The following is a 24752-nucleotide window of genomic DNA, read 5'->3' as shown; positions in this document are numbered from 1 at the left end:
TTAAATATATTGTATAAAAATTCGTATATGAGATAAGAAATGCTATTCTGTATTTTAACATGTTGTGTTTTCAAATTATATGGAAGTCGAAATAAATACTTTTATAAAGTTACATTCTATTTCAAAAAAAGAGAAGAGGGAGACAGAAAGAAAGAAAGAATAGAATTATGTAGACTTTTTATTTCATAGAGTTAGCTATCTATATGATTCTTATAGTTGGGTACCTAAGTATACATGTACATACTTTCGTATGCCATCATATGTCGTATTCGTGGTTTCGTTATGATCAGCGGTCGAGTGTGTGTTTCTAACCTCTAAGCTTATTTAAAGAATCCAATTATTACGGATTATTGAAATTATGTCTGTATATCACGATGAAGTAGAAATTGAAGATTTTGAGTATGACGAGGACGAAGAAGTATATTACTACCCATGCCCTTGTGGGGATCAGTTTCAAATCTCTAAAGAAGAATTAGCTGCTGGTGTGGAAGAAGCCACATGTCCTTCGTGCTCTTTGGTTATTAAAGTAATTTACGATAAGGAGGCATTTGCAGCTAAACAAGAAGAACTTGTTAGGGATGAGGAAAAACAGATTTTGATCCAAAAGGTTTGAGTTACATTGGACGACTTTCTAAGATACCAATACTCTGCATTTTTCATACACACGTTTAAGCCGAATAAAGTTGGACACACGAACAATGGCCAAAGTATATATATATAATTAATATTATTATGTATATATAATATATTTGTATATAATTACCAGCAGATTTGAAACAAATTTTCAAATTGCCCTTAATTCTCTATTATATTGGTTGTTATTGTTAGAAAATAGAACACGTATAATACAATTATAATGGATAATAACAAAGGAAGAAGAAAACTTTCCGCGTCAATCAGCATAAAACAATTAGACTCTGCTAAAGTAGAGGTATTGTCACCGCCAGTCTGACAACTTCCACCCTTAAAGACAAATATCCTCTTTTGAAGTAAAAACATTTGTCCTTTGATATTAATCCAAAGGTGAATTATCTGATGGAATGAAAAGGTTAACAATGTGTTGTTTCTCATAAATAAAAGAGATACAAAGAAGTATTCAAATAAGTACCAAGATCAGGAATAAAAGTAGTTGTGAGAGAATGTTGATAGAATTGAAATCTCAGCTGTACAATCATAAAGGTCTGAAGAAGCCTAAAAAGGAAAAGGAAACAGAAAGGAGAAGGATGATGGAGGAAAAGAACTAGAAATGAACAAGGGAATCCATAATGTGAATAATTGTATAATTATTCTAATGATGGAGAAGGTTACCACGATGAAAACGATAATTTAGATGATGGACCTATTTATTAAGATAGTTTTTATAAGAATTGAAAATTTCTCTGTTTTCCATTATTGGACTAGGATACTTATAAGCTGCTAATTGAGCACTGTATGGCAATGTATATATGTATTTTTTACCGAATTGTGTATATTGATAATAAATTATTTTAGGATACTTAAATAACGGCAAAGTCTTATGCGCTCGCGCGTATTATTTCATATTCCTCAGTAATTATGTTTTTTAAGGAAATTGGTATCGAAGGTTGGTGGTGTGGTAGACGGCAGTGTATTAAAAAAAAAAGGAAATTAATTTTCCGAAACGCAATTAAAAGAGTCCAGGGTCAGAGGAAGCGTCGGCGTGTTCTTTATTACGAGTATTTCAATTTCTAATATATAATATATATATTTATATATATATATAATATATATATATAGCCATAATAATCTGCAATTATTGTAATAAATGATCCTTCTCTACGATGCAATCGGAGAGTAAAAACGCAATTTTGGACGAGAAGGGGATGCGCAAAAGTACCGTAGTGTTACGTAATGCTTAACATTTACGCTCGCCGTGATAGTTGTTCTTTTGTAACAACCCACGTTAAGTAATCATTCTCATTTCCTCTCTTTTGCTTTCGTTCGCAAACAACAAATTTTTACATAGATCATCGTCGGTCCCGGAATGTGCACATTGAGCGTGGGAAGGGAATATGAGAAAAAAAGAAGACGGTCAGTGATCGCGAAAGAAGAAGTCGGTCTCCTGAAATTTCCAGCCGCTCGTTATCACGTTTTCGTTATTTATTAAATTACGTGCGATATTGAAATAGGAGATATTGGAATATCGTTGCCTAAATTTCGGAATCGGGATCGGATGTATAGCGATCGAATCGTTTGCGGTAACGCGACAGGATCGTGGAAATTGTGTTTGTATATCTAGATATCATGACTTGGCAGTAAGTCGAAGTTAAAAATTTCGCGTATGATTTGAAATTTCTTCAAATTTTTATCTTGAAATATCTTGCAACGTCTTGAAATAACGTCTTGATGAAATAACCAGATGTTACATTATAGCAAACGATTCAGATCCGATATTTCATCGAGTGATTATGTACTTGATCGAAGAAACGCGTACATAGATTTTCGTATGACAAAATATAAACGAAGAAACACGTCATCCGCATACTTTCCTGGTATCGTCGATCACGATCGTTCAACTTTGCAGTACTCGTTCGATTTCCCTTACTACTGTCTGTCCATCTGTTTTGTAAAATACGAGAAATCTTGTCGTGTCGCATTCCTTTGTTACAAATAAACCGATCAATGATTTATGTTCTTCCTAAAAAGAAAAAAAAAAGAAAGGAAAAGAAAAAGAAAAGTACCAGAAGAAATCGTACGGTTTCTGATTCGAGATTATTAACGTTTTAATAAAATCAAGAATCGACCCAATCAGTACCGGATAATCATTCATTCTATTCGTTGTAAAGCATACTCGTCGTCGTTATTTCTGCGATAATAGTCGATCAGTTACACATGATTCTCTTATTCTGACAAAACAGCCTCTTTGCTTTGCTTTATCCCCTCAGCCTTTTTCGTTTAAATACCGTCGTTGTTCTAACGTCATCTTCTTTCCACCCGCATTGTTTTTTAATAATATACTATATAATGTATATAGACATATTTTATATGTGTTTCGCACAACCTATCTAAGTATGTATAAGTAGGCATAAAAACTGAGGCGAGAATACAGGCGAAACCCCAAACAGTAATCACTCACGTATTATATTATTTTGTAATTTCTTCCTACTTGTTTTGAAAGAAAATGATTTTCATGATAGTAGTATCTATCATCAGAGTTTCTACCTAGCCAATTTTTGTTGCATCGTAAAGATCTGTCTCCTAACGTATTAGGAAACTATACTTTTACTCCGCGTACTATCGGCTTTTCTCTTCGATCTTGAATCGTTGGACACAGAAAAAAATGCGCGTGTCCAGAACGTGGCCAGCACGTTCACGGGATTTGCCGTTTCTCTTAAGGCCCGTTCGTCGATGGTTTTGCAACTTGTTTTCGACAGTGATAGAATCTGAAATCTGTCCACGCGTGTACGCGAGAAGAAAGGCTTGGAACGACGAGAAGCGAAACGTTGGTTCGATAGTTTAGAAGGAGAAAACGTTTACGCGAAACAACAAATCGTTCGATCGACTAGAAGGAAAAGATTATCGTAAACATTCGATCCTCGAATTTCCAAGCCTCTTCCTACACATAATACCTTTATGTTTAGACACGCGTAATCATATAGAAATGAAAGAAAGTTTTATACATATAGTGAATTTCGCCTAACAGAAGGGCGTTGTTGTAGTCTTGCGAAAAATCTTACAAACGGTTCAAGCTCGATGTCCATTGATTATCCATCGACATACACGATAAAAACAAATGTATAAAGGTTTGAAATGCTTGATTTCTCCACGGTGTCCGTTAAGTTTTCACCTCGTTCGGAAACAGGAACAATTTTCAAATACACGGCGGCCAGTTGATAGGTCTGATAGGTTTGGTTTATGAAATTGCGTTTCCTCCGTGCCATGCCGCACGCGTGTCTCGCGACTTTTGCTTCCAGCAAAATATAGCAGTTTATATATATAATAGCCCTACAAGATGATGGGTGACGTTCTGGAAATCACAGGACAAATCAGCTTCTAAATTCGGATGGGCAGTGTAAGCTTCTGCGAGGTGCTTCTTCGACATGTTTAAAGCGGCTACGAGCCTTGTCGATCAACGTTTCCGTCTCCGTTTTTATGCGCTTACACCAAACTGTTCAATGCCTTTCTCTTTCTCCTCTTGCGCTCCCTTCTTCTTTGCTTTTCGATTTAGCAACAAAAACGAAAAAGAAATGGAAACAACATGAAATTCGTCGAATCGGTGGCGCTTTCAAAAACCTTCTAACGCACACTTCTAACAAGTGGCAACAAGTAAATATACATTATCACAATCATCGCAATTACGCAATTAGAATAATCATCGTAGTAACAGCGCAGTAATAATAATAGTTTGTACAACGCCACTGTTCCGAGTGAATCTCTTAGAAATATTCGACGAATTGTCGTAACAGCGTTATTTCAGTTTCTGCTCGTTCTAATTAAATAGTAACTCCAGTTTCAAGGCTATTGCGCGCGGAATGGAATAATTGAGCGCTTATCACAATAGATCGTGTTCACCGAAATGGCGAGCGCGTTTAAAACAGCTTCCGACACTTGACACAAGTTCGCTAAACGAAATCTGCTACCGTTCACCGTATTGTGCACAAGAGTCGCTAAATTGAACGTCGAAGCTGAGACGGATTTAATACTAAAAGTCACACGTACATCGAACATGGATATTTGAAAAAATAATGGAACAATTGTCCTTACGATTTAGAAGATAAGAAATTCGACCCGGAATATAGATTATAGAATTTGTTTAATAATCCGCCACTGCATCGAAGGTTTCAAGAATAAATAATAAATCTCTGATCAAAGCCACGTATTTCCTGTATCAATTTACACGCATTCCATCCAACCGTGTTCGTCTCTGTCGTGAATCAGACAGATCGGTGTAAGCAGACGCAAAGGTTACTAGTTTTTAAACGTAACCGAAGGAAAGGAAAGGGATTAATCGAGGGAAAAAAGGGGTAGACGGGATCGTAACTCTCGTAGAAAAGAAAGAAGAAAACCGTGTTTCCGGTAATATCGTACCGATAGGTCTCATACTGTTTGGAACGACAGCTTAATCAACGATGAATTTCAATATTTTTGCTATCGTGAATAATCGTGATCACTTTGGTATTTTCTGTGAGAAAAACGATGGGATTAGATCGGATCGTTAAAAAATGTCGTGAAAGTAAACAATTTCGAACACGAATGATCCGTCAAATGAGAAACTTTCGAAGACGTTAAATTGATTCTTTATAGAATTACTTGGATCATTTTCTTCCTTTCGTTTCGTAGAAAGCTACGAATAATTTCGCCGAAACAAACAAAACGGAAAAGGAAAAGAACTAAAACGACCATCATCGATTGGTTATCGTTGGGTCAACCATTCCCAAAAATGTTAGCCACGATCTTTCGTCGTTATCATGATCTTTTTTACGCTTTCGTCGAATCCCTCGTCAGTCGTTCATTCAGTAAACTTTTTACCATACGTCTTTTTTTTTCATTTTTTTTTGTTCATTTTTTTTGCCTTAGTAGTTTTTCTTTATTATTAGAGTATCGTTTATCATATTAATCATTATCATTATACTGCTTCACTACGGTTGGTTGACTCTTGGACGTGGATCTGGATGGAGTGTGGTGTACCGGTGTACCAAATGCGCGTGAAAGAGAGAAAAAGCTCCATCGTTCGATTCCTTTCGTATTTTTTTCTTTCTTCTCCGCATTTCTCTTTCCTCTCCTTCCATCGTCCTCGAAGTGAGAACAAGGGGCTCCTATCTCTCCCCGTAATCACGAAATATACCTTATCCTGACAGTTCTTGTTTCGGTGTCATCCGTTCGGTTTCACCGTCAACTGTTACCTTCTCGAATTATATTGTTGCTCGTATTTGTTGCTTCTTGCGCTTGCTCGCTTTCTTCCCTCAAGACAGGAGCACGACCCTCGTTATCGAGCCCCGAGCTTGTCAAATTTTTCTCCTCTTTCCTTCTTCGTCTTCGACTAGCTCGAAAGAGAAACGTACGAATGAATTTGTCATATAAGAAATCAGACGGAATGCAGCGTGCAACGGGAGAATAGCGTTCACCGCTTCTTCCTTCGTCCCGTTTCTCCTTCGGTTTAACAACTTGTTCCGTATCGATTTCGTAGCTCCGTAATTTCGATGCATTTTCGACTAGCACCAAGTTTCAAATCGTAAATCGAAGCGACGCGTGAAAGCGTGATTTTTGCGCGAGATTCGAAGGAATTGGCCCTTCGTTTCACCTCGATTCTCGTCGGTTCCCGACGATTTCGATTAATTCGCAAGTGCGAATTCTCCTACTCGTCTTTCTTTGTTGTCCTCGGTTGTTCCTTCGATATCTAAATCGTGAACCTCGAGAATTCCTGTCATGTGTGAAAAAAACACTACGCCTCACTACAGTAATTCGTTTCGCTTGCTGGTGGTAGTTTCTATTTTGTCAGGCTTCCGGGAAGTTCTTCGTCGTACGATGCTCGATCGTCCTTCAAGAAATTTTGTCGGGCAAATTCGCGGAAACATTAGCGTATATATGTATATAGAAAGAGAGAGAGAGAGAGAGAGAGGCTAATGATCTTCCTTCAACTAAACACGTGACAGAAAGAAGAACAGAACGGATAATTTTTATAAATTTGTATGAACTTGCAAAGTCGAGGAATGTTAACATTGTGCAGCAGTAATTCTTGATTCTATAAATTTCTTTTAGAACGATCGAGAATTCCACGCGGAAATGGAACGAGTTTCCATTTCCTGGATCGGCAAACGCTCGAAGAAAATTATTTCGTGTTTAAAAGAAACTAACCTTTCCACGGTGCCATCGATAATTCAACGGATCTATCGGACGATTAATTTTCTTGCTAAAAATCTTTCTTTCTAAATACATATAGAGCCAGTGATTGAGGAGATGAGAGGTCGAACGATCGACGGGAAAGATCCGAGGAATTTTGTCGGTACCGTGATAATGTGATCCGCGAGTGCGATACCCATTAACTGTATACATTCATATTCGTGTATACGTACGTAATTGTTTTCTGTATATAGACTTATATAAAACGCACGAAGCGGCCGAAGGCTATTATATCCTTCCTTTCTTATTTATAGCGACAAGCCGTATTTTATTTCCTCGCGATTCGATTCGCCACGATATTATCTTATTTTCACTTTTATTCTTCGTTCTTTTGTTCTCTTTATCAATGGAAAAAGAATTCGGGCTTAACTACGGCAGATCTCTCGAGATCACTTGAAATATCCTAGAAACTTACTGACTCGCGTGTGTTCGTCTAACTGCGTGTCTTTCTATGTGTCGTTTCGTGTAGTATCATGTGACATTTTGGTGTATCTATGGGTAACCGAGTATCCGCGTGATCTGTGTGTAGATTGGAAATTCGTTCTTTCGATTCTTCGATCGTCTCAAAGTCAAGATCGATTTTTGCTTGAATGACTATGATCGCTGTAACTTAACAAATCTTTGCCCGTGTACGCGCGTGTATCGTGTAGATGTGTACATGTATATTCATCGAACGCGTGTCTCCCAACTATTCCTCGAGTTTCAACGAGACTGACGCGTTGCCTGCACGCACCGTCTTCGTTCTCGATCGTCTTACGGAGCAGGTGTTCGTTAATTCTTCTTCGCTACGAGACGTTTCTCCTTCGAGGTACTTTATCGATCGCATTCAAGTACTCGCCTCTAAGCCTGTTTCTCTCCTAAAAAAAATCCTCTCTAATCATCACGACTCTTCTTCTCGTTCCGGAGACGTCGAACATAAAGAAAGCATCTAGATCTCTCGAGGCTTTTCAGGACGAACGAAGAACGTTCAACACGTGATGAGTAAGACGGAAAGGAACCTACGAAATATCTCCTTCCCGCTGAAAAACAACAGGAACGAGCAGACGAACCACGAAAGGAGCTTTCACAGGAACCTCGTCGAATTATTTCATCTCTTACTCTTCGTTTTCATTCTCTACCTTCGTTTTCCTTCGTTTCTGCTTGCTCCCCTGCTTTCGAGGACGTTAACTACTACGTTTATTTATCAGCTTCCTTCGAACGCTCTAATTTTCCGAGCTGCTGCCCTTCCCCCAGAATTTATCGAAGCGATTTCGCGCCTTTTCCAGCACCTCGCTCGCTGCAGAACGTTGTGCGGAGCCTGGAACCACCGTTGGTGCTTCCAGTACGTGATAACCACCGCCGCTACTACTTCCTAACCCACCCATGCTACCTCCACCGCCACCACCGCCCTCGGTGGTACCACCCTGAGGCGATTCAGCTTCTAGGATACGGTAACCTTGCTGAGGAACCGTAGACGATAACGGTGTCGTCATCGTTGTTGTCGTCGCAGGTTGACCAGCTTCTTTCTTTCTATCGTATTCGAAACTCGGATCCTCTAGGCATCTTAAACTCGTCCCAGACACAGGTTTTATCGATGGTTCCGGTCTCTGTTGTTCCTTGGGTTCTTCTTCGGTACCGTCTGTTTCCTACAACCAGCATACGATTCTTATTTTCTCTAGAAATTCCTTCAGTTTCGGATCGAGATAGAAATAAATAAACTCTCACTTTTCTTGCAATATCATCGACAATGTTTCGATTAAAAACAGAGATCCTTACATTTTCATCGAGTGCGGTGGTGCCGCCAGCCTGAACGTTCGAAGGCAATGGACTATCCCTTTCGGAATCCATGTCCTTGTGCCCGTTCAAGCCGCTAAAGCTACCGATAGAAACGCTTTCGCTTTCTGGTGACTTATATCCGGAATGCTGAGAATGCTGCGATTTGTGCTGTGCCGCCAATTCAGGTGGTGCAGATTGCGGGGCCGATGGAACCGACGAAGGTGCCCAGCTCTTCGCTTCGCTATGCGGACGCGTCAAAGGTTCTTAAAAATAAACGGATTAAAGAGATCATGAGAACCGGTCGTTTGTCTCTTCCGTAACCCAGCCTGTCCGAGACATCACGTACACGTTTCGATATATCGAGTTCCATCGTTTAGAGTCGTTGACAAAACGATTCCAAACTGGCTTCATCGATGTCTATCGGAATACTTTCTCAATTTTTCTATTCTATTAGAAGAACGAAAACGCTCGAAAAAATATGCAAATATTAGCTACCTTCTCTGACGTTTTGAGTGACAGTGAATGTTTTTCCGGTATCCAATGGCACCGTCCAGTTGACCGGTTCCGGGGAGCGCATGATCATCTGCTCTGGAGACTTTACCCTTGTCGGTTCTGGCGGGCTTTTCACTACCGGCTCGTCGTCGATCCACGGGCTTGCTGTGGTGGCCGAAACGGGCGGCTGCGACTGCGTCTGTGACGGCGGCGTCGACGCGACGCTCGAATCTCCTCCGGTCACGTCCCCGTTCACTTGCGGTTCTGCCGTCACTGAAACGTTTTATCCACGCTTTTAACGATTTGATATATGCTCGTCGATCCGTTTCGTTGCCCGAGTTCGGGCGGAACTGCACTCGATGCTTCGAATTGTTACGAGGTTTCCTTTTTTTCTTTAATCGAATCTCTAACGAAGATCGAAACGTCGAATACCACGTGTGACGCTAAAAGGAGAGGACTCTTATCTCGTCCTTCGTCGAAGGATTTATATCAGTGGCATCGGCGAAAAGGAAGGCAAGAAAATAGCGTTGGTCGAGTCATCGAGCGCTGATATCGTAAATCGGTTGTAATTCGTGGCTAGACGAGAGGTCTACACAATGGGCACAGAACATCCGAATAAAAAGTACACTAGCGTACTCAGAATGCAGGAAGAGACATGTATACAGAAATACATAGATCATAGATAGATATAAGTAAATACATAGATTTAGTGTGTCGGCATAGTATGTGTGTAAATGTGCGGCTATGTTGCACGGCCACGCAACAGGTTGACAAAGGGCTCTAACATACAGGCTATTGTTCTTTCTCTACCGCAGAAACATTTACTCGATTGCACGTCGACCGACCGGTGGTGAAACATCGCGGATAATCTGCTTCCCTCTTTTCTCTGCTTCCTCTCGTAGGCCCTTGATCTGACGAAACGCGGCACCCTGTGAGTTATACACGACCAGAGAAAGAAAGGCAGAAAAAAAAAGGAAAAAGAGAGTACAAGAAGGAAAGAACGAAAGAGTCGCGCGTTTCTTGATACGCATATCACGAGCCAAGCAGAATCACGTTGCGCCTGTGTTTGTCTCTCTATGCGTGAAAAAGAACGTTTTCGTGTTTTCTGGCCGGAATGATCGTTCGTCGGTGTTGGAAGCACACTTACGTTTAACTGCCACCTGATTCGTTCTTCTTAACTCCCGTACATGTTTTTTTTCCCTCTCGTTCCTTTTGCTCGAGCGTCTGCGGAGTGTGACGACTCGAACCGTGGTTCGGTGCAGGTGTTGGTGCGAAAAGCTGATCTAACAAATGGTCGACAGCTCCGACTACGCACAAAGGCACGTCTGCGAGACGGATTCAGCGTGGTGGAAAGAACAAACCACAGTTGGATACGAAGCTACCTCGAATCCCTTGATTTACCGCGGGAAGACGCGGACAGAGCGATAGAGAGATGCAGCAGCGGAGTGGATTTTTAAAAACACGGTTGCCGAGAGGCGTGTGTGCCGGGTGAAAACGCGCGGTATGTAATAGGTACGATGAAAGCGTGACGAGAAAGGAGGAACGCACCGAGAATCGGCCGCTCTATTTCGCGCCGGAAGTATAAGTTGTGCGAAGGATATTCCCCGGTTGTTGTACCGGTGGAACGGTAAAGAGCGCATAAAGAAAATAAGAGAAACGTGAAAAGAAAGACGGACAGACGAGATGAGATAACAGAGGAAGAGTAGGGATTCGAGTAGCGATTATATACGAAGACGAGAATAGGAAATCGAGAATAAAGAAAGATCGGAAAAGCGTACGGATAACCGGTGGAGGAGAGAAAGACAGAGAAAAGATGTAGTTATATATAAGAACAGCACAAAGACAACAACAGCGATAACGGTACTGGTAACAACGACAACGACAACGATAATGACAGCAACGAAGACACGGAAAGCGTTGTTTAGTTGTGTTCGAGCGAACAAAATTATGTAGGCAACGGAGAAGAACACAGGCCTTTTTTTTGGCAGAGAGCATGCTACTTACTAGGTTGGACGGCAGTAGCGGCTTGGTTTGACGCGTATCGACTATCGGAGGATGATTTGGATGGATCGGCGACGGCGGCTGCGGCCGCAGCCGCAGCTGTCTGGTCGCGGCCCGTTTTTGCCTCGTTCGGACCTTGGTGGGACCGGCTTATATCTTTAACACGGTCCGGCCTGGCCGCAGCAGCAGCGCTCGACGTAGGTGGGTGATGGACACTCGTATGAACCGAATGCTTTACCGGGGGTTTTACGCTTGTACTTGTCGTGTTTGTGGTAGTGGTAGTTGTGGTAGTGGTGGTTGTGGTAGTAGTGGTAATTGTGGTGGTACTTGTGGTAGTGGTCGAGGGTTTCGCGTGATGAAGAGGGCGATAGGGGGGAGCGGTGGTTGCGAGGAAGGCTAGAACATACGGTACACAAAGTACAATGATGAATAAAGCCCATCGTCCTCATTAAGGGAAATTAGTAGAGAGCGTAAGACAGTATTCGCTGATGCATCACCATGCTTAAAATGTAACATCCGCGTGTAGAGCGAAGCACCTCGAACACGCTACCTCGGATTAGATTGGATGGAATATTTGGAGAACGCGTTGCTGTAAAAACGTTCCACGTCTTTCGGACTTTGCAACGATGTATTTCGTTAAATTCGATCCTTTTACGATGCAAAGTTTCTCAGCGACCCACTTGAATGTTTAATCCGCGTTCCCTAGTCCACGTGGCTCGTATATTAAAAGTTCGTTCCGATTAAACATTTTAAGCAAGGCTGCACCGTTTCGTTGAGATTCATTCTTATTGGAGAGGTTGTCGAGGGTTGAAGGGTCTCCCGGTGTTATCGAGCCCGCTCAGAATTACGTCCACACTCGAATATCGAGGTCTCCTCGTATTTCCGTTTCCAAGTAGTCACGGTATACGCAAAAGACGTGTCGCGTCACGGTAGACGACTAAGTTGAGACCGCGGAATTTCATTGCGATACGCACACGTACGTAAAGTATATAGTCGGTCTCGACGTTATTTTTTCGAAAATTATTTCGAATCGTCGTCAAATTGACCAGATAGCCGACGCGTGTAACGTCAAAGAATATTCGAGCATAGATGAATCTTGAACAGTTGGAACAGCGAGAGAGAGATAGAGAGATAAAGAGAGAGAGAGAGAGAGAGAGAGAGAAAGATAAAAAACGGATAAGCTTCGGTTGATATTGCGGCGGTATTCGCGATTAGAGAATCATTTAAACGGGATAATATTCAACCGCGTGTTGAACCACACAGAACTTCCCATTTATTGCCAGCAATAATAATTCGAAAATCGACTTTAATCCTAACGTTTCTCAACGAATTTCTTATCGAGTATCTATCGTCGTTGGGACCAACGCGATTTCATACACGGTTCAACCCTTTAACAGTTTAATCGAAAGAAAAGGAAAAAGACACGATAGACTAACCAAACTAGATAAACAGACACTGCACTGTATCGTAATAGTAATTTCTATGTTTAACGTTCTCTTCTATCCTATGTGAGCATCTAAACTGTTCAAGGGTTAAAGGCAGAAGGGTTACAGGGTATAACGGTGATCGGGTGGTAACTGGTGCAGGATGAAGGGTTGTAGAGATATCTAAAATACGTGAAAGTCGGGCTAGCGGGCAGCAGGTACATGGTACAGAGAACGTACATTTCCGATGGACCTGCGGGGACCTCCTGTAGAACGGAGTAGGCCCTGGGCCTGAGGGTGGTGGCGGTAATGGCGGCACGCTGATCGACGAACCCGCCGAGGAAACCGTCGACGGTTCCCGTATGCTCCAACGCACGCGGCCAGGGCCCGTGACTGAAACACCCGCTACCACTCCTGATCAATCCGATCACGATGCTCGGACGATCGTCGATCTGATCGCGATCGATTTCGCGCGAGCAACTTTTAGCCTGATTAATGACTGAATAGATTGACAAAGGACAGAAACGGGGGTTGGAGGTAGAGGGCTGAATGAACGGGCGCAAGGGATGTTTGTTTTATCAAAGATTTATCTCTACCTCGATGCATCCAGTGATTTCGATCGATAGCATACAGTGATAGGATATATCAAATAATAGATAGTACGGTTTTTCGTTTATCTTGAGACCAATAATTTCAATGAGTTCAGATGAGTTGAAGTTGCAGCGACGCGACTACGACCGACGTACGAATGCTTGTTGCTCACCGCCTCGGCGTTAGATGGTTCAATGGATGAGTCGAAATGACGATGACTATTTGGCTGACTACACGACCGTGACGATGATGAAGGACGATGGTAGATCGAAGAGATGTGACTGGTGATGATTACGAGTGAACGAGAGGCGTCACGTAGGATGAAAAGTCATGGTGCTAGGTGCAGATATATGAAACAATATTATTGATACGTGAAACAACGTGACAAGGATTATCTATCGATGATGCTTGGATCAAGCGCGTTGATGTGTTATTTTCATAAAAGATGAAGGTATTTTCTTTTTTTTTTTTTTGCTAATGCTTGACGTTCAAAAAGGGACACACTTATCCAGATAGCTTTAATTTACTCGATCGATTCCATTGTCCGATACGATATATGTTTGACATTGAACATTCTGCTATAGCTAATTGTAAGAACGGTTAAACGAGTTGGTTGGGCTAATTCGCGGTTTACGGAGGTTGTTCAGGAAAGAAAGGGGTAAACAACATGTTGCAAAACTTTCTGCACGGACAATCAATGGGGCTACTGATTACTAGAGATTTGGACTCATAGGCAGAGACAAAAAGATAGAAACGATTAAACAAGAGTGTCATGCATTTGCCTAAAACATTAACGACCACTTGGCAGTTAACGCGTTCGACACACACCGCTTAAAGAATTCATTTGACAAAGAAGATGCGCGTTGCAGATCTTTCTACGATCGACACTTTTCAATGAAGTTACGGCCCGTACGAACAAAGAAAGATACAAGCACGTACAGCGATACTCTTAGAAGCGGTGGATGTCTCTTGCAACACGATTCGAACAGGGTAAATACGGTCAGGTATGACGAACGGTTTGGCTTTCGGGACCCACAAGAGCAAACAGCAGACCAAACTCGCATAATATGTATATAAATAATGTGTATAAAGACTTCTATCCAAATCAATCAATCAAATTCAATGGTATATGCGAAAATGCAAAACACGGAACTCGTAATTGATTACGAGCGCCAATCGATTTGGGTTACGATCTCTTGAATACTAAATCGATCGACTGTACCGATACAAAGAGATGACGAAGGACGTATCGATGCCTGTTCGTGCTACTTACTCGGTCGTGGGTGCCTTTCAGGCTCACTGCCCTTTTCCCTTTGCTCTTTCTCCTTGTCCTTCGGCTCCTTTTCTTTCTCCTAAACAAAAGGCACTCGATCGATAATGTTGTATCATTGAATTAATCTTGGAATTATTTCCAGTTTACACGTGATCGAGTCTTAAATATCGACTAAATCTCTTTGACGAGAACGTAGCTAGTTGTCATCGAGGGTTTTTCCTAAAGAAATACCTTGGCGTCTTTAGTGACGGACGGTGCACGCGGTGGTTGACGTTTAGGTGAACGACGTTCGGTCACGGTAGGACCAAGACTCTGAGAACGACCGGTTCTTGGACTGTTCTTAGGACTGGACTTGGTCTTAGGCTGAATCTCTTCGCGGTGCTCTTTCGTTTCCTCTCGACGTCGTGGTATCACGGGCTCCAACTTCTCTCTCGTTGGAGAGGGAAGTAGTGCACCGTCACCTGACACGAAAAGAGAACAGGTTTTTTCTATTTTCATAAAATTCGTTGTTGCACCGTTTGAAATTACTTCGATGTACTTACCCACGCCAGTTGTACGATCCAAGTGATGGCGGATCAAGAAATCTTTCCTTGCGCGAGCAATGGCTCTTTCCGGGTCCTGTCGGCCGATATATCAATTTTATCGATATCGCTGGGATTAATGAATCGTCGGTCGACAAGTACGTACCACTTTAAAATCGTCATGCAAAATTCCGTGAACGGGTCTAGCTTGTACCGATGATGGTCGGCCAGCAGGGGGCATGGTCATCGTGGCGGCAACGGGGGCGACCTTCCTCGTGTTCTCCTTTTCTTTCTCTTCCTTCGTCACTGACCTAAATATGCAACCACTTGTCACCGGGTTTTTTCTTCGACTGACAATTCGGCACGAGGCACAATCGCGTGGAAGAAATAAAAGGCAGCTACGACAAAACCCGTACGAAGATTCGAACAATTCGTCCCTGTACAACTACGCTTGACTCTCTTCTTTTCTTTTCTTTTCTCCTCTTTCTCTGGCTCGAGTAGAGCGTGTACATGAATGGAGGTGTCTCTGTCTCTGACGATAATTGGTTAGCGAATATTCACGATAAATGCTAGAACTCATCGTCAAATTAATCACCGATGTCGCATTCCTGATAAGTCGGACGCCAGTAGAATCCAATCGTGCCAAGTCAAACGTCGATGCTCCCTATGCATACGCCGATACTGCTACGTTCACAGTACTAGAGAATTATACGTACCAACGAAAATGGATAATATGTAAATTTGAAAAATTGTCGATCGATCGATCGTGCTCGTAGCTCGATGGATAGCCATATTCGAAAATAACCAACAATCCGTCTGATATCGCAAGAGTACAACTACTTCTAACGATTTTTTATCCGTCAATTCATCGGCAAATTTCATTTCCTTCCATTCGTACAATCAGCTTTCGTTTACGTCTAATTTGTTTAACGTTTGCTATCGATGTTCTTCTACCTTTATATTTCTGTTCATCGCGTTGCGAAACGGATACCGTTTACCATTGACATTGATTGTCAAGTAACATGGAAAACTTGAATGTTTGAGAGTGGAGTAGTGTACTGGCCTGGCAAGGGACAGCGCGTTGAGAGCGTGGTTACTGGAGACTCGTTTCCACAGCGAAGCCTCGTCCTCTGCTGCCAGACCGCAACCCCAGTCGCGATGCTAATATAAATCAGAATCAATCATTCTGTTGCTTTTTACTTCCTAGGCGCTAAGCTATAACGCGTTTGCAGCGGCACTATGGCGCGCGCGAGCGCACATACGCACACGCACACACAAACACACACACGCGCGCGCGTGTATAGAGAACATGCTATGGAAGACACAGATCGTACTACGTTTCGTGTGCAAACGATTTTCGTTGATTTCGATCGGTTTTGACGTCTGAGGAATATGTGCATGCATGTGTACGATGAGTATATGAGTTTGACAGAAGATCGTAGAGATTTGTCGTGATCGTTGATGATGATGGCCGATTGATATTGAGTCGTGTTGTGAATCAAAAGTTCAGAAATCGTTGAAAAAAAAAATGATAAGACGAACACATGCAAGTTTGAATGCACTCGTAAATCGACAACGTTCAACCTTTGACTCTGTATTTGTAACACTTAGGATATTTACAAAGACACACGTACACTAATGGTTCTATGGATGGCGAAAGCCTGCCTAGGGAACACTCGAGAAACGAAAGACACTAAGAAAGGTGTAAAGGGGGAATATCGTTTCCAAATTGAAACTCGAAGAACAAATATCGGCGAAAGAAAGGATGGAACAGTGGCATCTTTGTTCCCGGAATTACCTTGTACTCGTCAGCGAGTCGTCTAAGCTCGATGACATCAGACGTAGGAAACGGTTTCTTCTGCGGTTTGCTCGGCCCTTTATCATCCGATATCCTTACGGTCCTACCTGACTTTTTACCCCTGAAAAGAATCAATCGTGGTTGTAGGGTACTCTAGCGTATGTTCTTCTTTTTTTTTCTTTTTTCTCATTTTCGTCGAGTGTGATATACACGCGCGAAACACGTCGCAATCGACCTCGGATCGTCGTAGATGCTTTCTCGTTCTTCCCTTCGAATCTCTTCGTCTACGCGATGCTGCATACGGGACCGTGTACGATAAGCTAGCTCGAATTAATATACGTCATCTTGAATTCTGACCTGAAAGCTATTTTCAAGTCCGGCATATCCTCCTCGCGCTCGTCGCCCTCGGGCACCACTCCGTCGATGGTGTCGGCCCCCGTTCCTCCAACCAGCGGCTCCAACTCCGACGCTTGCATCCCTGTGATACATCGACAAGAAGAAAAAAAAAAAAGAAAAAAAGGAAAAGAGAAACAAGCGAATGTTAAAAAGATTCCAGAAGGAGAAACGTCTTCGTAACTAAATAAATCGATACTTTTTGCTACTTGAAATGGTTCAAGACCCCTTGGAAAGCAAACGCAAGTTGGATCGGAGGAGAAAAAATTTGTCGAGATGTTCCATTTACCATCGCGCTTATGATCGACATCACCGGGTCGTTTCTTGTGAACCGGGGCAGGTCCTGTAGGGGCGATACCCTGCTTAAGAGCTCCCATGCTGAGAGATTTTCTAGGTGGGCCTGTCGTACCTGCAGGAAGTCCCGCGGCCAACACCTCCGGCGCCATTGTCTCGCCATTCGTCAGTTGAGGTCTTCTAGGCCAGGCGAACTGCAGCCGATACTCGGTGCTGATCCGCGAAATCGCTTTGCTCAGTTGACTCGGTGGCAAACCTGACTGCGTTGTAACTTCCTGTAATCACGATTTCACGATCGTTAACTTCAGATGTGCAGCCTCGTAGGCTACGCTATTCCATGGCTACGAGGCTCGCGTACTTTCACGAGGAACGCGCGTAAGAAAGGGGCGCTCGTACGGGAGAAGCGCACGCGTCAATGTGCATTCGAAAAACAGGTCGAGCGAGATGAAACTCGATGACGACGACTTGTTGACAGAGAACTTGAGGAAATTGGCCTGCGGGTTACGCGTTGGAAGAAAGCTTTGAATAAACTTTTACGACTCCATTTACGTTGCTTCCATCCCTCCTCCCACATCCCCCTTTTTCTATCGTCGATTAAAAATAGGAACGAACCGATTACGCGTTTATCGATTTCCCGATTTTCGATACGCGTACAACATGGATAACGAGAGCTATAGGTTTGTCGGTCTCCAACCTTTTTCTCATTCGTGTTCGAGTAATCGTTCGTTCTGTGCCGTATCTGAAAAGTACGCGGGACGTTCGCACGCTGGTCGACTCGCACTTACTCGAACTTTGTCAGCTACAACGTTCGAATCGACGGCGTCGATGCCTCCCCCATCGGCTGCCGTCATGAATTCGTGCGTTTTGTACGCCAGCTCCGGGCATTTCTTTCGCCGTGGCAATGGTGGTTCCAAAGTGGGCCCTGAAACGAATAAACGTGGCTGCTTGAGATCTTTCATTTGGTATCTATCGTCTTTCGTTTACACGAAAGGGACACTACACGCGTCGCGTTCTCGACCGCTTCTCCTTCGAACGAGTGGAAAGAAACCTTTCGATTCGCGTCACGATTCGAACGTACGATCGTTTAGAAATCGATTCCGTTGTTTCTCCCTATTACTGGTAGCAATTTCGCACGGTTAGAGGAAATTTCGAGCAGCCAAGAGAGACGCTCGAGTGGCTCGAGACTTCGTTTGGAGATGGAAATCGATTTCTGATAATAGAGGTAATTAAACAGCGGCCGAGAACGTGCACGATGTCACGGGAAACGAACTTATAAAAAGAGGCGAACATCTCGAGGCGACAACACACAGAACAAGCGGGAAGCTGCTACATCTTGCAGTATCTGCAGGCACGCGCGCGTACGCCGCACACAGAAAATCACACAAAGTCGTAGAAAGGAAAAAAAGCGTTCCTCTGTAAGAAGCAGGGAAGAAGAAAATGAACTTGTAGTCTTTCTCTTTTTCATTTCTTTTCATTTTCGAAGCAACACGTCCACGCATAAGCATCCAGCAGCCGTTGTTCGCCCTCTTACCAACACGCTTGGTAATTAACTCTCTATATTTTCGCTAGCCGCCTGTCGGAGCAGAAACTGGAAGAGGCACTTTCTCCTCTCGAGGCTCGAACGCTTGGAACATTGCTGAAAGACGATTATAAGCGACAAAAGCTTAGAAAGCGTCTCGAGTGGCTCATAGTTTCGCGAAGCTTGCTTTTGTGAACCGCTCGATGTTTTCCTCGGTCTCGAGTTCTCGCGGAGAGATCTCGCCATCGTTCCGCGACCTCGCGTTGTTCCCGTCGCGATTTCCACGCCGTGTTCAACGATTCGTCGTTTCGATTTCACTGGAAATCGTATTTCGTAGAAATCGACGCGACACGGCACCGCGTTTCCATCGGTGCTGTTTCGTCGCTGACGCGCCGCGCGTTGAATTAAGGTCAACGGAAATCGGATTCCGAGGAGACGGCGTTGAAATCGCCGCACAGGGGTTAAAAGTTGAACACGAGACGAAGTTAAGTTGTCGTTTCGAGGAAAAGTTGCCGGATACGGTAATCCGCCGGTACTTTGAGGATAAGTCGTGCCGTGCCGGCTTTCGGTCACGCGATTCCGAGCTTCGAAGTGTTTCGGGAAAAGCCAGGTGACAGAAAGAGAACAGAAAGAGAGGACAGTTTGAGAGAGACAGATCATTCTTCGCGCGCGCGCGCGTTTCCGTTTGCATTCTGTCATTTCCGTGCAACCGATTCGTCGCGAATGTTCCGCTTTCAGTGCGGCCATTATCGCTAGGCGATGCTAGGGCAGTCAACAATAACGTGCACACGAATGATCGATGCGACGTTGAGCGTCTATGCATTCGTCTCTCCTCGTTTCTGATCGTCTAATGCGACTGTTTTATCTGTGTGCGTACGTACGTGGCGCGTGTGTTTGCACGTCCATGTTTGCGTGTCTCTGCGTGTGACGATGCGTGGATCATTAACTCGGTTATATAAGCGTCGTTGAAACTTTAATACGACGATATCGTGCACTTTGGTGTCAGTGTTGATCTGTTTGCGATTGTTAATCGAACTAGATTTGTTACCAACGAGCCAGTTTGCAGAACGAATCGAATCGAAAAATCAGTATCCTGTTGGAAGTGGCTCGATCTATACCTAAATCAGATAGTAGGAGAATCATAGGGAAATCTATCGAATAAGGACCATTCTTCCGGTGTGTTTTGATCAAAGCTAATCGCATCGGTAGGATGTCAGCTTTGTGCTCCAGTTGCGTAGGTGAATAGAGATCGACACTCTCTGCTCGATCATCCGTAAGGGAATGCTTCGTTTTATGCCGCCGAATTATTAGATCATGCAGCAAGGGAAATAATAGAAAAAACGGTTTTATCGTTTCATCGCGACACAAGTCGAACGATCGCTTCGAAAGATAACACGGTACCGTTTTTTATAAGAATAAACATGCATCGGCTTCGTTTCATTCCGCAGATAGATGCTCTACTTTCAAGATCTATGGATAATGTTAGGCTTAACTTCCATATGCATGGCAAACACGATCGAACGCAGTGATACCAATGGTCTATAGGACAAAGAAACGATCAAAGTTCCGATCACTCGTAAAGATCGTGCAACGTGCAAGTATTCAGTCGATCGACGAACGAAGGTGCACGCGAGATTGATTTAATACCGAAAGAAAGAAAAAAGATTTCCTGTGTTCGAAAACATAAAAAGAACGAGACTTGACGGTGGAAAGGAAAGAAAATGACATAAAAATAGGAGAAAAATGAGGAAAACTGGACGCTCGTTCGTTAGGCACTGATACGTAAGATCGTTTGCCCCTTTCGCTTTGCTAAATCGAAAAGCAGACGGAAGAGTCACGGACGAGAATTTTCCATCAACCATTTTCCTATTTGTTGCTTTTCTCTTTAATTGGAATACCACCGTGAGCTGTGACAGTCGCGTAATATAATTGTCAGCCGGCATTTCTCGGTCACCCATGTCGCAGACTTTAGTTCATGCCAGAAAACTGTCAGAAGGATTTCCGTGCATATCAATAGCCGGTGTGAGACAGATAAAACCGCCTCCTTTTTCACTCGCACCTACGCCTTCTAGTTACAACCGTCGCTCGACTTACTGGCTATGAATTAATTATCTCCACGGGCTAACGTTCTCGTTTCAGCCAATGAAACAACTCTCATTCCCTTTGAATAAGGATTCACCGAGAGAAGTTTCGATGAAAGTAAAAGTTCGCGGTTTCCAGAAGAAAAGAAGGCGAGTAAATAACAAGTAGGAACGAGAGATTTGCCCGTTTTCGTCTCCTTTCTTTCCGTCGCGTCACGTTTCGACGATTCCCAACGCGCGGGCTGCAAATAAATTAATTACACTGAAGCGGCTGTTCGCACGCGGGGAAAGTTATTTTCGTCGAGTGTTTGTTTGATGCTATTTACCCGCCAATTACAACGTGTATTTACGTGATAGAACGTTGATTTATGCAGTTGATATTTGCTGCGTGATCGATCATTTTTGATAAGTTTCCCCTTCAAACCTGATCGAAATGTACGCGCATTGGACAAAATTATCGAGCCGCACGTTTGCGCGGTGATTGGAATTGAAACGATAGAAAGTATTCATCGGACGTGAATTGCCGTCGATATTAATCAGAGACTAGAATTACAATATTGACCGTGTGTGTTTATGTATTTGGATATCGTCTACGTCGAAACGAGTACGATACGCGTAGAATCGTGTGCTTGCCTGGCTTAATGTATTTAAGCAGAGATAACGATGGGTGATTCGTCAACGAGATCGAATCGAACTAATAATCATCGAGGCCACTGTCATAAAAGATATACACCGGATTACCGATACGATAGTCGTTCGACTATGTTACGAGCCGCGCACGTTTCTCGTATCGTGTTTTCTGCGTGCTTCCTCGAATCGATCGAATTTTCAAGCAAATTCGCGCCACTTGACAGCAACCAGCTATTCGAAGAAGATTTCGCGGGCAATACGCAATGGACTAGCATTGATTAGTCGCGTCGTAACGTTGGCAGTGGAAAACAGGTCAGACGGGAATAATTTTCAGACCGAACAGAGTGTAGTAAACCGGTAATCGTAGCGAAAATGTGGGTCGCCGCTAGTCTTCCGAAACGGTTGGGCTCTTTCCACCGTAAAAATTGCGGAATTTTTTCGCGATAAAAGACTTTACGTCGTCCGTAGCAACTGTTCCGTGTATACAACTTTACGTTTGCCAAGAAACTAGAATGGCGAGGGAAGGAGAAGAAGGAGGAGGAAGAGAAAGAGATGGTCCGATGCATCGAGGAATCGAGTACGTTTTCAAGTGGAAAAAACGTACAACGCCAGGGTGACCGTCGACGAATCCACTACGATCGTGGCCTCTGTAACATGTTGATTAATCCCTGTTAGGCGAGTCGGTGGTTTTGCGTGGGCGTAATTTGCCGCAAATTCATCTAATATCGGCGGTGTCTCGCATCTCCCGGCCGATAATTAAATTCGTTGCTCATTAGCCAGTGACGGGCATTAGCCTAGTCGATGTATTTTCCGCGAACGACACGAGAATTAATTGTCTCGAGCGATTGTCTCGTCCGATCGTAGGGACGATTAATCGTCGCAATTTCACGATCGACAGTTTTCGAACGCAGACGATCACGCGTCTCGGTCGTACGAGATAATCGTGTACGCACATATACGCGTATCTAGTATCTATACACACGCGTACACGTAGCACGAATAGCGGCATATGTTTTGCCAATCGCAGGGACGAATCGGGATTGAAAATTAATTAGCTGCGGTCTAATTGCAACGATTAATCGCTACAATCGGCCTGAAGTCCAATGGGAGGGCGTACACCACCTACAACGCGGCAAAAGTATAGAGGCAAGCGCCGCGAAAAATGTTTCATTGCCGTGCAGGCGAAAAGAAATGCGGCGAGCAGAAAAGTCTAAGGAAACGCGCGCGGTACCTTCGACCTAACGATTTCAATTAAGAGGCTTCCAAACGCAGAGACGTATGCAAAACTGAAATGCGTTTCTACTGCGCTAAATCGAAAAGCGCGATCGACGCAGCAAATAAAATGAGAAACAGATACAACTAGGAAGAAGCTTTCTTTCTCGATGTTAAAAAAAAAAAAGAAAAGAAAGAAAAAGGAAACAATTATAGAAATAGAATCCGTTTTCTCTTTTCTTCGCGTTTTCTCCGTTTTACGTAAAGTTGAATAAGCGGTTCGTCGAAACGTCTTGACAAGTCGAGCAGCGCAAGGATACTATTCATCGTCGTTCTATTTTATGTAAATGGAGAGGGAAACCCGCGTTTGTCTATAGAAGGAATTGATTTGCTTCGGAGTTTTTTACGATACGCAATGTTTATCGAGCAATCGTTGGATGTTGAAAAATCGCGTGTCGTCTCTTTCTCAACTTTCTCGGGCGAGAATTCTTTGGCGAAAACCGTAAGGGGGCGGGGGGTTATTTTTAGCGCGAATCGCGAAGCTGATAGTTCGAGAATTCTGGAACAAGTTGTAACAAGTTGTATAGAGTTCAATATATGTATATGCTGCGTATATACAACGATACATTTTCGAGGCAAACCACTGTGCGAACTTTCGTGCAAGTAAATGCGGAGGCGCATCGTGCAGTATCTATCTAGCCTATGTATCTACTTGGAGCAGAGGTAAAGGTTGTACGTGTTTCAAGCGGTCCATGATAACGGACAGTCTGGCTGGCAAACGTTAACGTATAAAACATTTGACAATGCATGAAATCAAAAACAAAAGGGAGTAAAACGTCTTCGAAGGAACACCGTTTCCAAACGAGACTCTTCCAAGGGGCAAGATAGAAAAACAAAAGGGTGCACCTTTGTTCGTTTCGGTTCGATGAGATACGCTTCTCGACGAAATACGTTCTTTCCCCCACTCCTCCCTTTTTCTCTTATCTTCTTTGTTTCTTTGTTTTTCAAGATCGTAGCGACTGTACACTTCGCGCGTTTCCTCGAGAGAAGTACCTCGATCGGTTATGCCAACATGCCCTACGTATACAAGATCTAACGGGTAAAAAGAAAAAGAAACGCGTGCCTAAGGACAGTCGATGCAACCTAAACACAGCCTGCACAATGGATGCATTCACACACCGATGTGACAGATGAGAATGTTCGCGCGAGATTCGTCGCAAAACTCAGAGGCAAGCGCAGAGAGGAGATTGGAACGTTCAGACCTGGTTCGCACTTGTGTTTTAATCCGGAGCAATTTTTTTTTCGAGCTCGCGAAGCTCGAAGGTCGCTTCGAAAGCTTCATAAACATTCTATATCGAGCACGGCTTTGCCCTCGAGAAATTAATGCGTATGTAACGGTCGAATAAAGCGGAATTGTTTCTAAACACGAGACCGACCGGAGGTCTGTAATCGCACGGTACTTTTCTACTTTTCTTCGACACGCTATATGGCTATCGCTATGATTGTTCTCGGCGATGCAAAACCGCGATTACAAAATAGCAATGCGAACCGAGTCTTAGGAATCATCGGTCAACCGCAAGCAAGCATGCTCTATTAACCCTTCGACCGTGAAACTCGCGAATAGAACGTCGACGAGTATCGACGGTGTCGCGGCACAGAGCTCGGAAGAAGGTGTCTGGCGACGTTTCCGAAAGCGAAAGTTACTTCAGAAGGGTTAATTACGTTGGATGGGATCTCCTCGCGCCTGGGAAATGGGATGATTAAAAGAAAAGAAGGGCGGAGTTGAGAATGAAACGGAGCAAGGCCAAAGTGGAAATTCCACCCCCCAAAAGGTGTTAAAAAAAAGGGGCTAAAACGAGCGAAATAAACCGTAATAATCTAGATGTTTGCGTAGCTCCGATCGTTCGTCT

General features: G+C 43.4%; 2 protein-coding genes across 15 annotated transcripts in view; one reads left to right on the top strand and one right to left on the bottom strand.

Annotated features, from left to right (window-relative positions):
- The first annotated feature begins 240 nt into the window (after positions 1-240).
- Positions 241-1504, top strand: Dph3 (Diphthamide biosynthesis 3). The gene has a single exon (XM_069119283.1). The coding sequence runs from the start codon at positions 359-361 to the stop codon at positions 611-613; it is 255 nt and encodes an 84-aa protein (XP_068975384.1). The 5' UTR covers positions 241-358; the 3' UTR covers positions 614-1504.
- Positions 1505-1661: 157 nt separating this feature from the next.
- LOC138182898 (proteoglycan 4) overlaps positions 1662-24752 on the bottom strand; it is a 44807-nt gene continuing 21716 nt past the window's right edge. For 4 of the 14 annotated variants that reach the window (XM_069119268.1, XM_069119269.1, XM_069119271.1 and 1 more), the window contains 14 exons: positions 18186-18322; positions 17306-17675; positions 17071-17191; positions 16714-16834; positions 15979-16076; positions 15082-15226; positions 14937-15012; positions 14626-14855; positions 14395-14473; positions 12771-12923; positions 11110-11502; positions 9109-9378; positions 8614-8876; positions 1662-8483 (listed from right to left, as the gene is read on the bottom strand). In XM_069119268.1, coding sequence (XP_068975369.1) covers positions 8061-8483; positions 8614-8876; positions 9109-9378; positions 11110-11502; positions 12771-12923; positions 14395-14473; positions 14626-14855; positions 14937-15012; positions 15082-15226; positions 15979-16076; positions 16714-16834; positions 17071-17191; positions 17306-17675; positions 18186-18322 — 2879 coding nt within the window. In that variant the 3' untranslated portion in view covers positions 1662-8060. The remainder of the gene's footprint in view (positions 8484-8613; positions 8877-9108; positions 9379-11109; positions 11503-12770; positions 12924-14394; positions 14474-14625; positions 14856-14936; positions 15013-15081; positions 15227-15978; positions 16077-16713; positions 16835-17070; positions 17192-17305; positions 17676-18185; positions 18323-24752) is intronic. The other 10 variants (XM_069119270.1, XM_069119275.1, XM_069119272.1 and 7 more) reach the window with 10 other exon arrangements.

The sequence above is a fragment of the Bombus flavifrons genome, chromosome 8, assembly GCF_040668555.2.
Source record: "Bombus flavifrons isolate JBK064 chromosome 8, iyBomFlav1_principal, whole genome shotgun sequence".
NCBI classification, from domain to species: Eukaryota; Metazoa; Arthropoda; class Insecta; order Hymenoptera; family Apidae; genus Bombus; species Bombus flavifrons.
The sequence above is the reverse complement of the archived record's forward strand: the minus strand, read 5'-3'. Positions and strand labels throughout refer to the sequence as shown.

What these genes read in the sequence shown, in the direction of transcription:
- Dph3 (XM_069119283.1), top strand. Translation starts at nt 359, where the DNA reads ATGTCTGTATATCACGATGAAGTAGAAATTGAAGATTTTGAGTATGAC.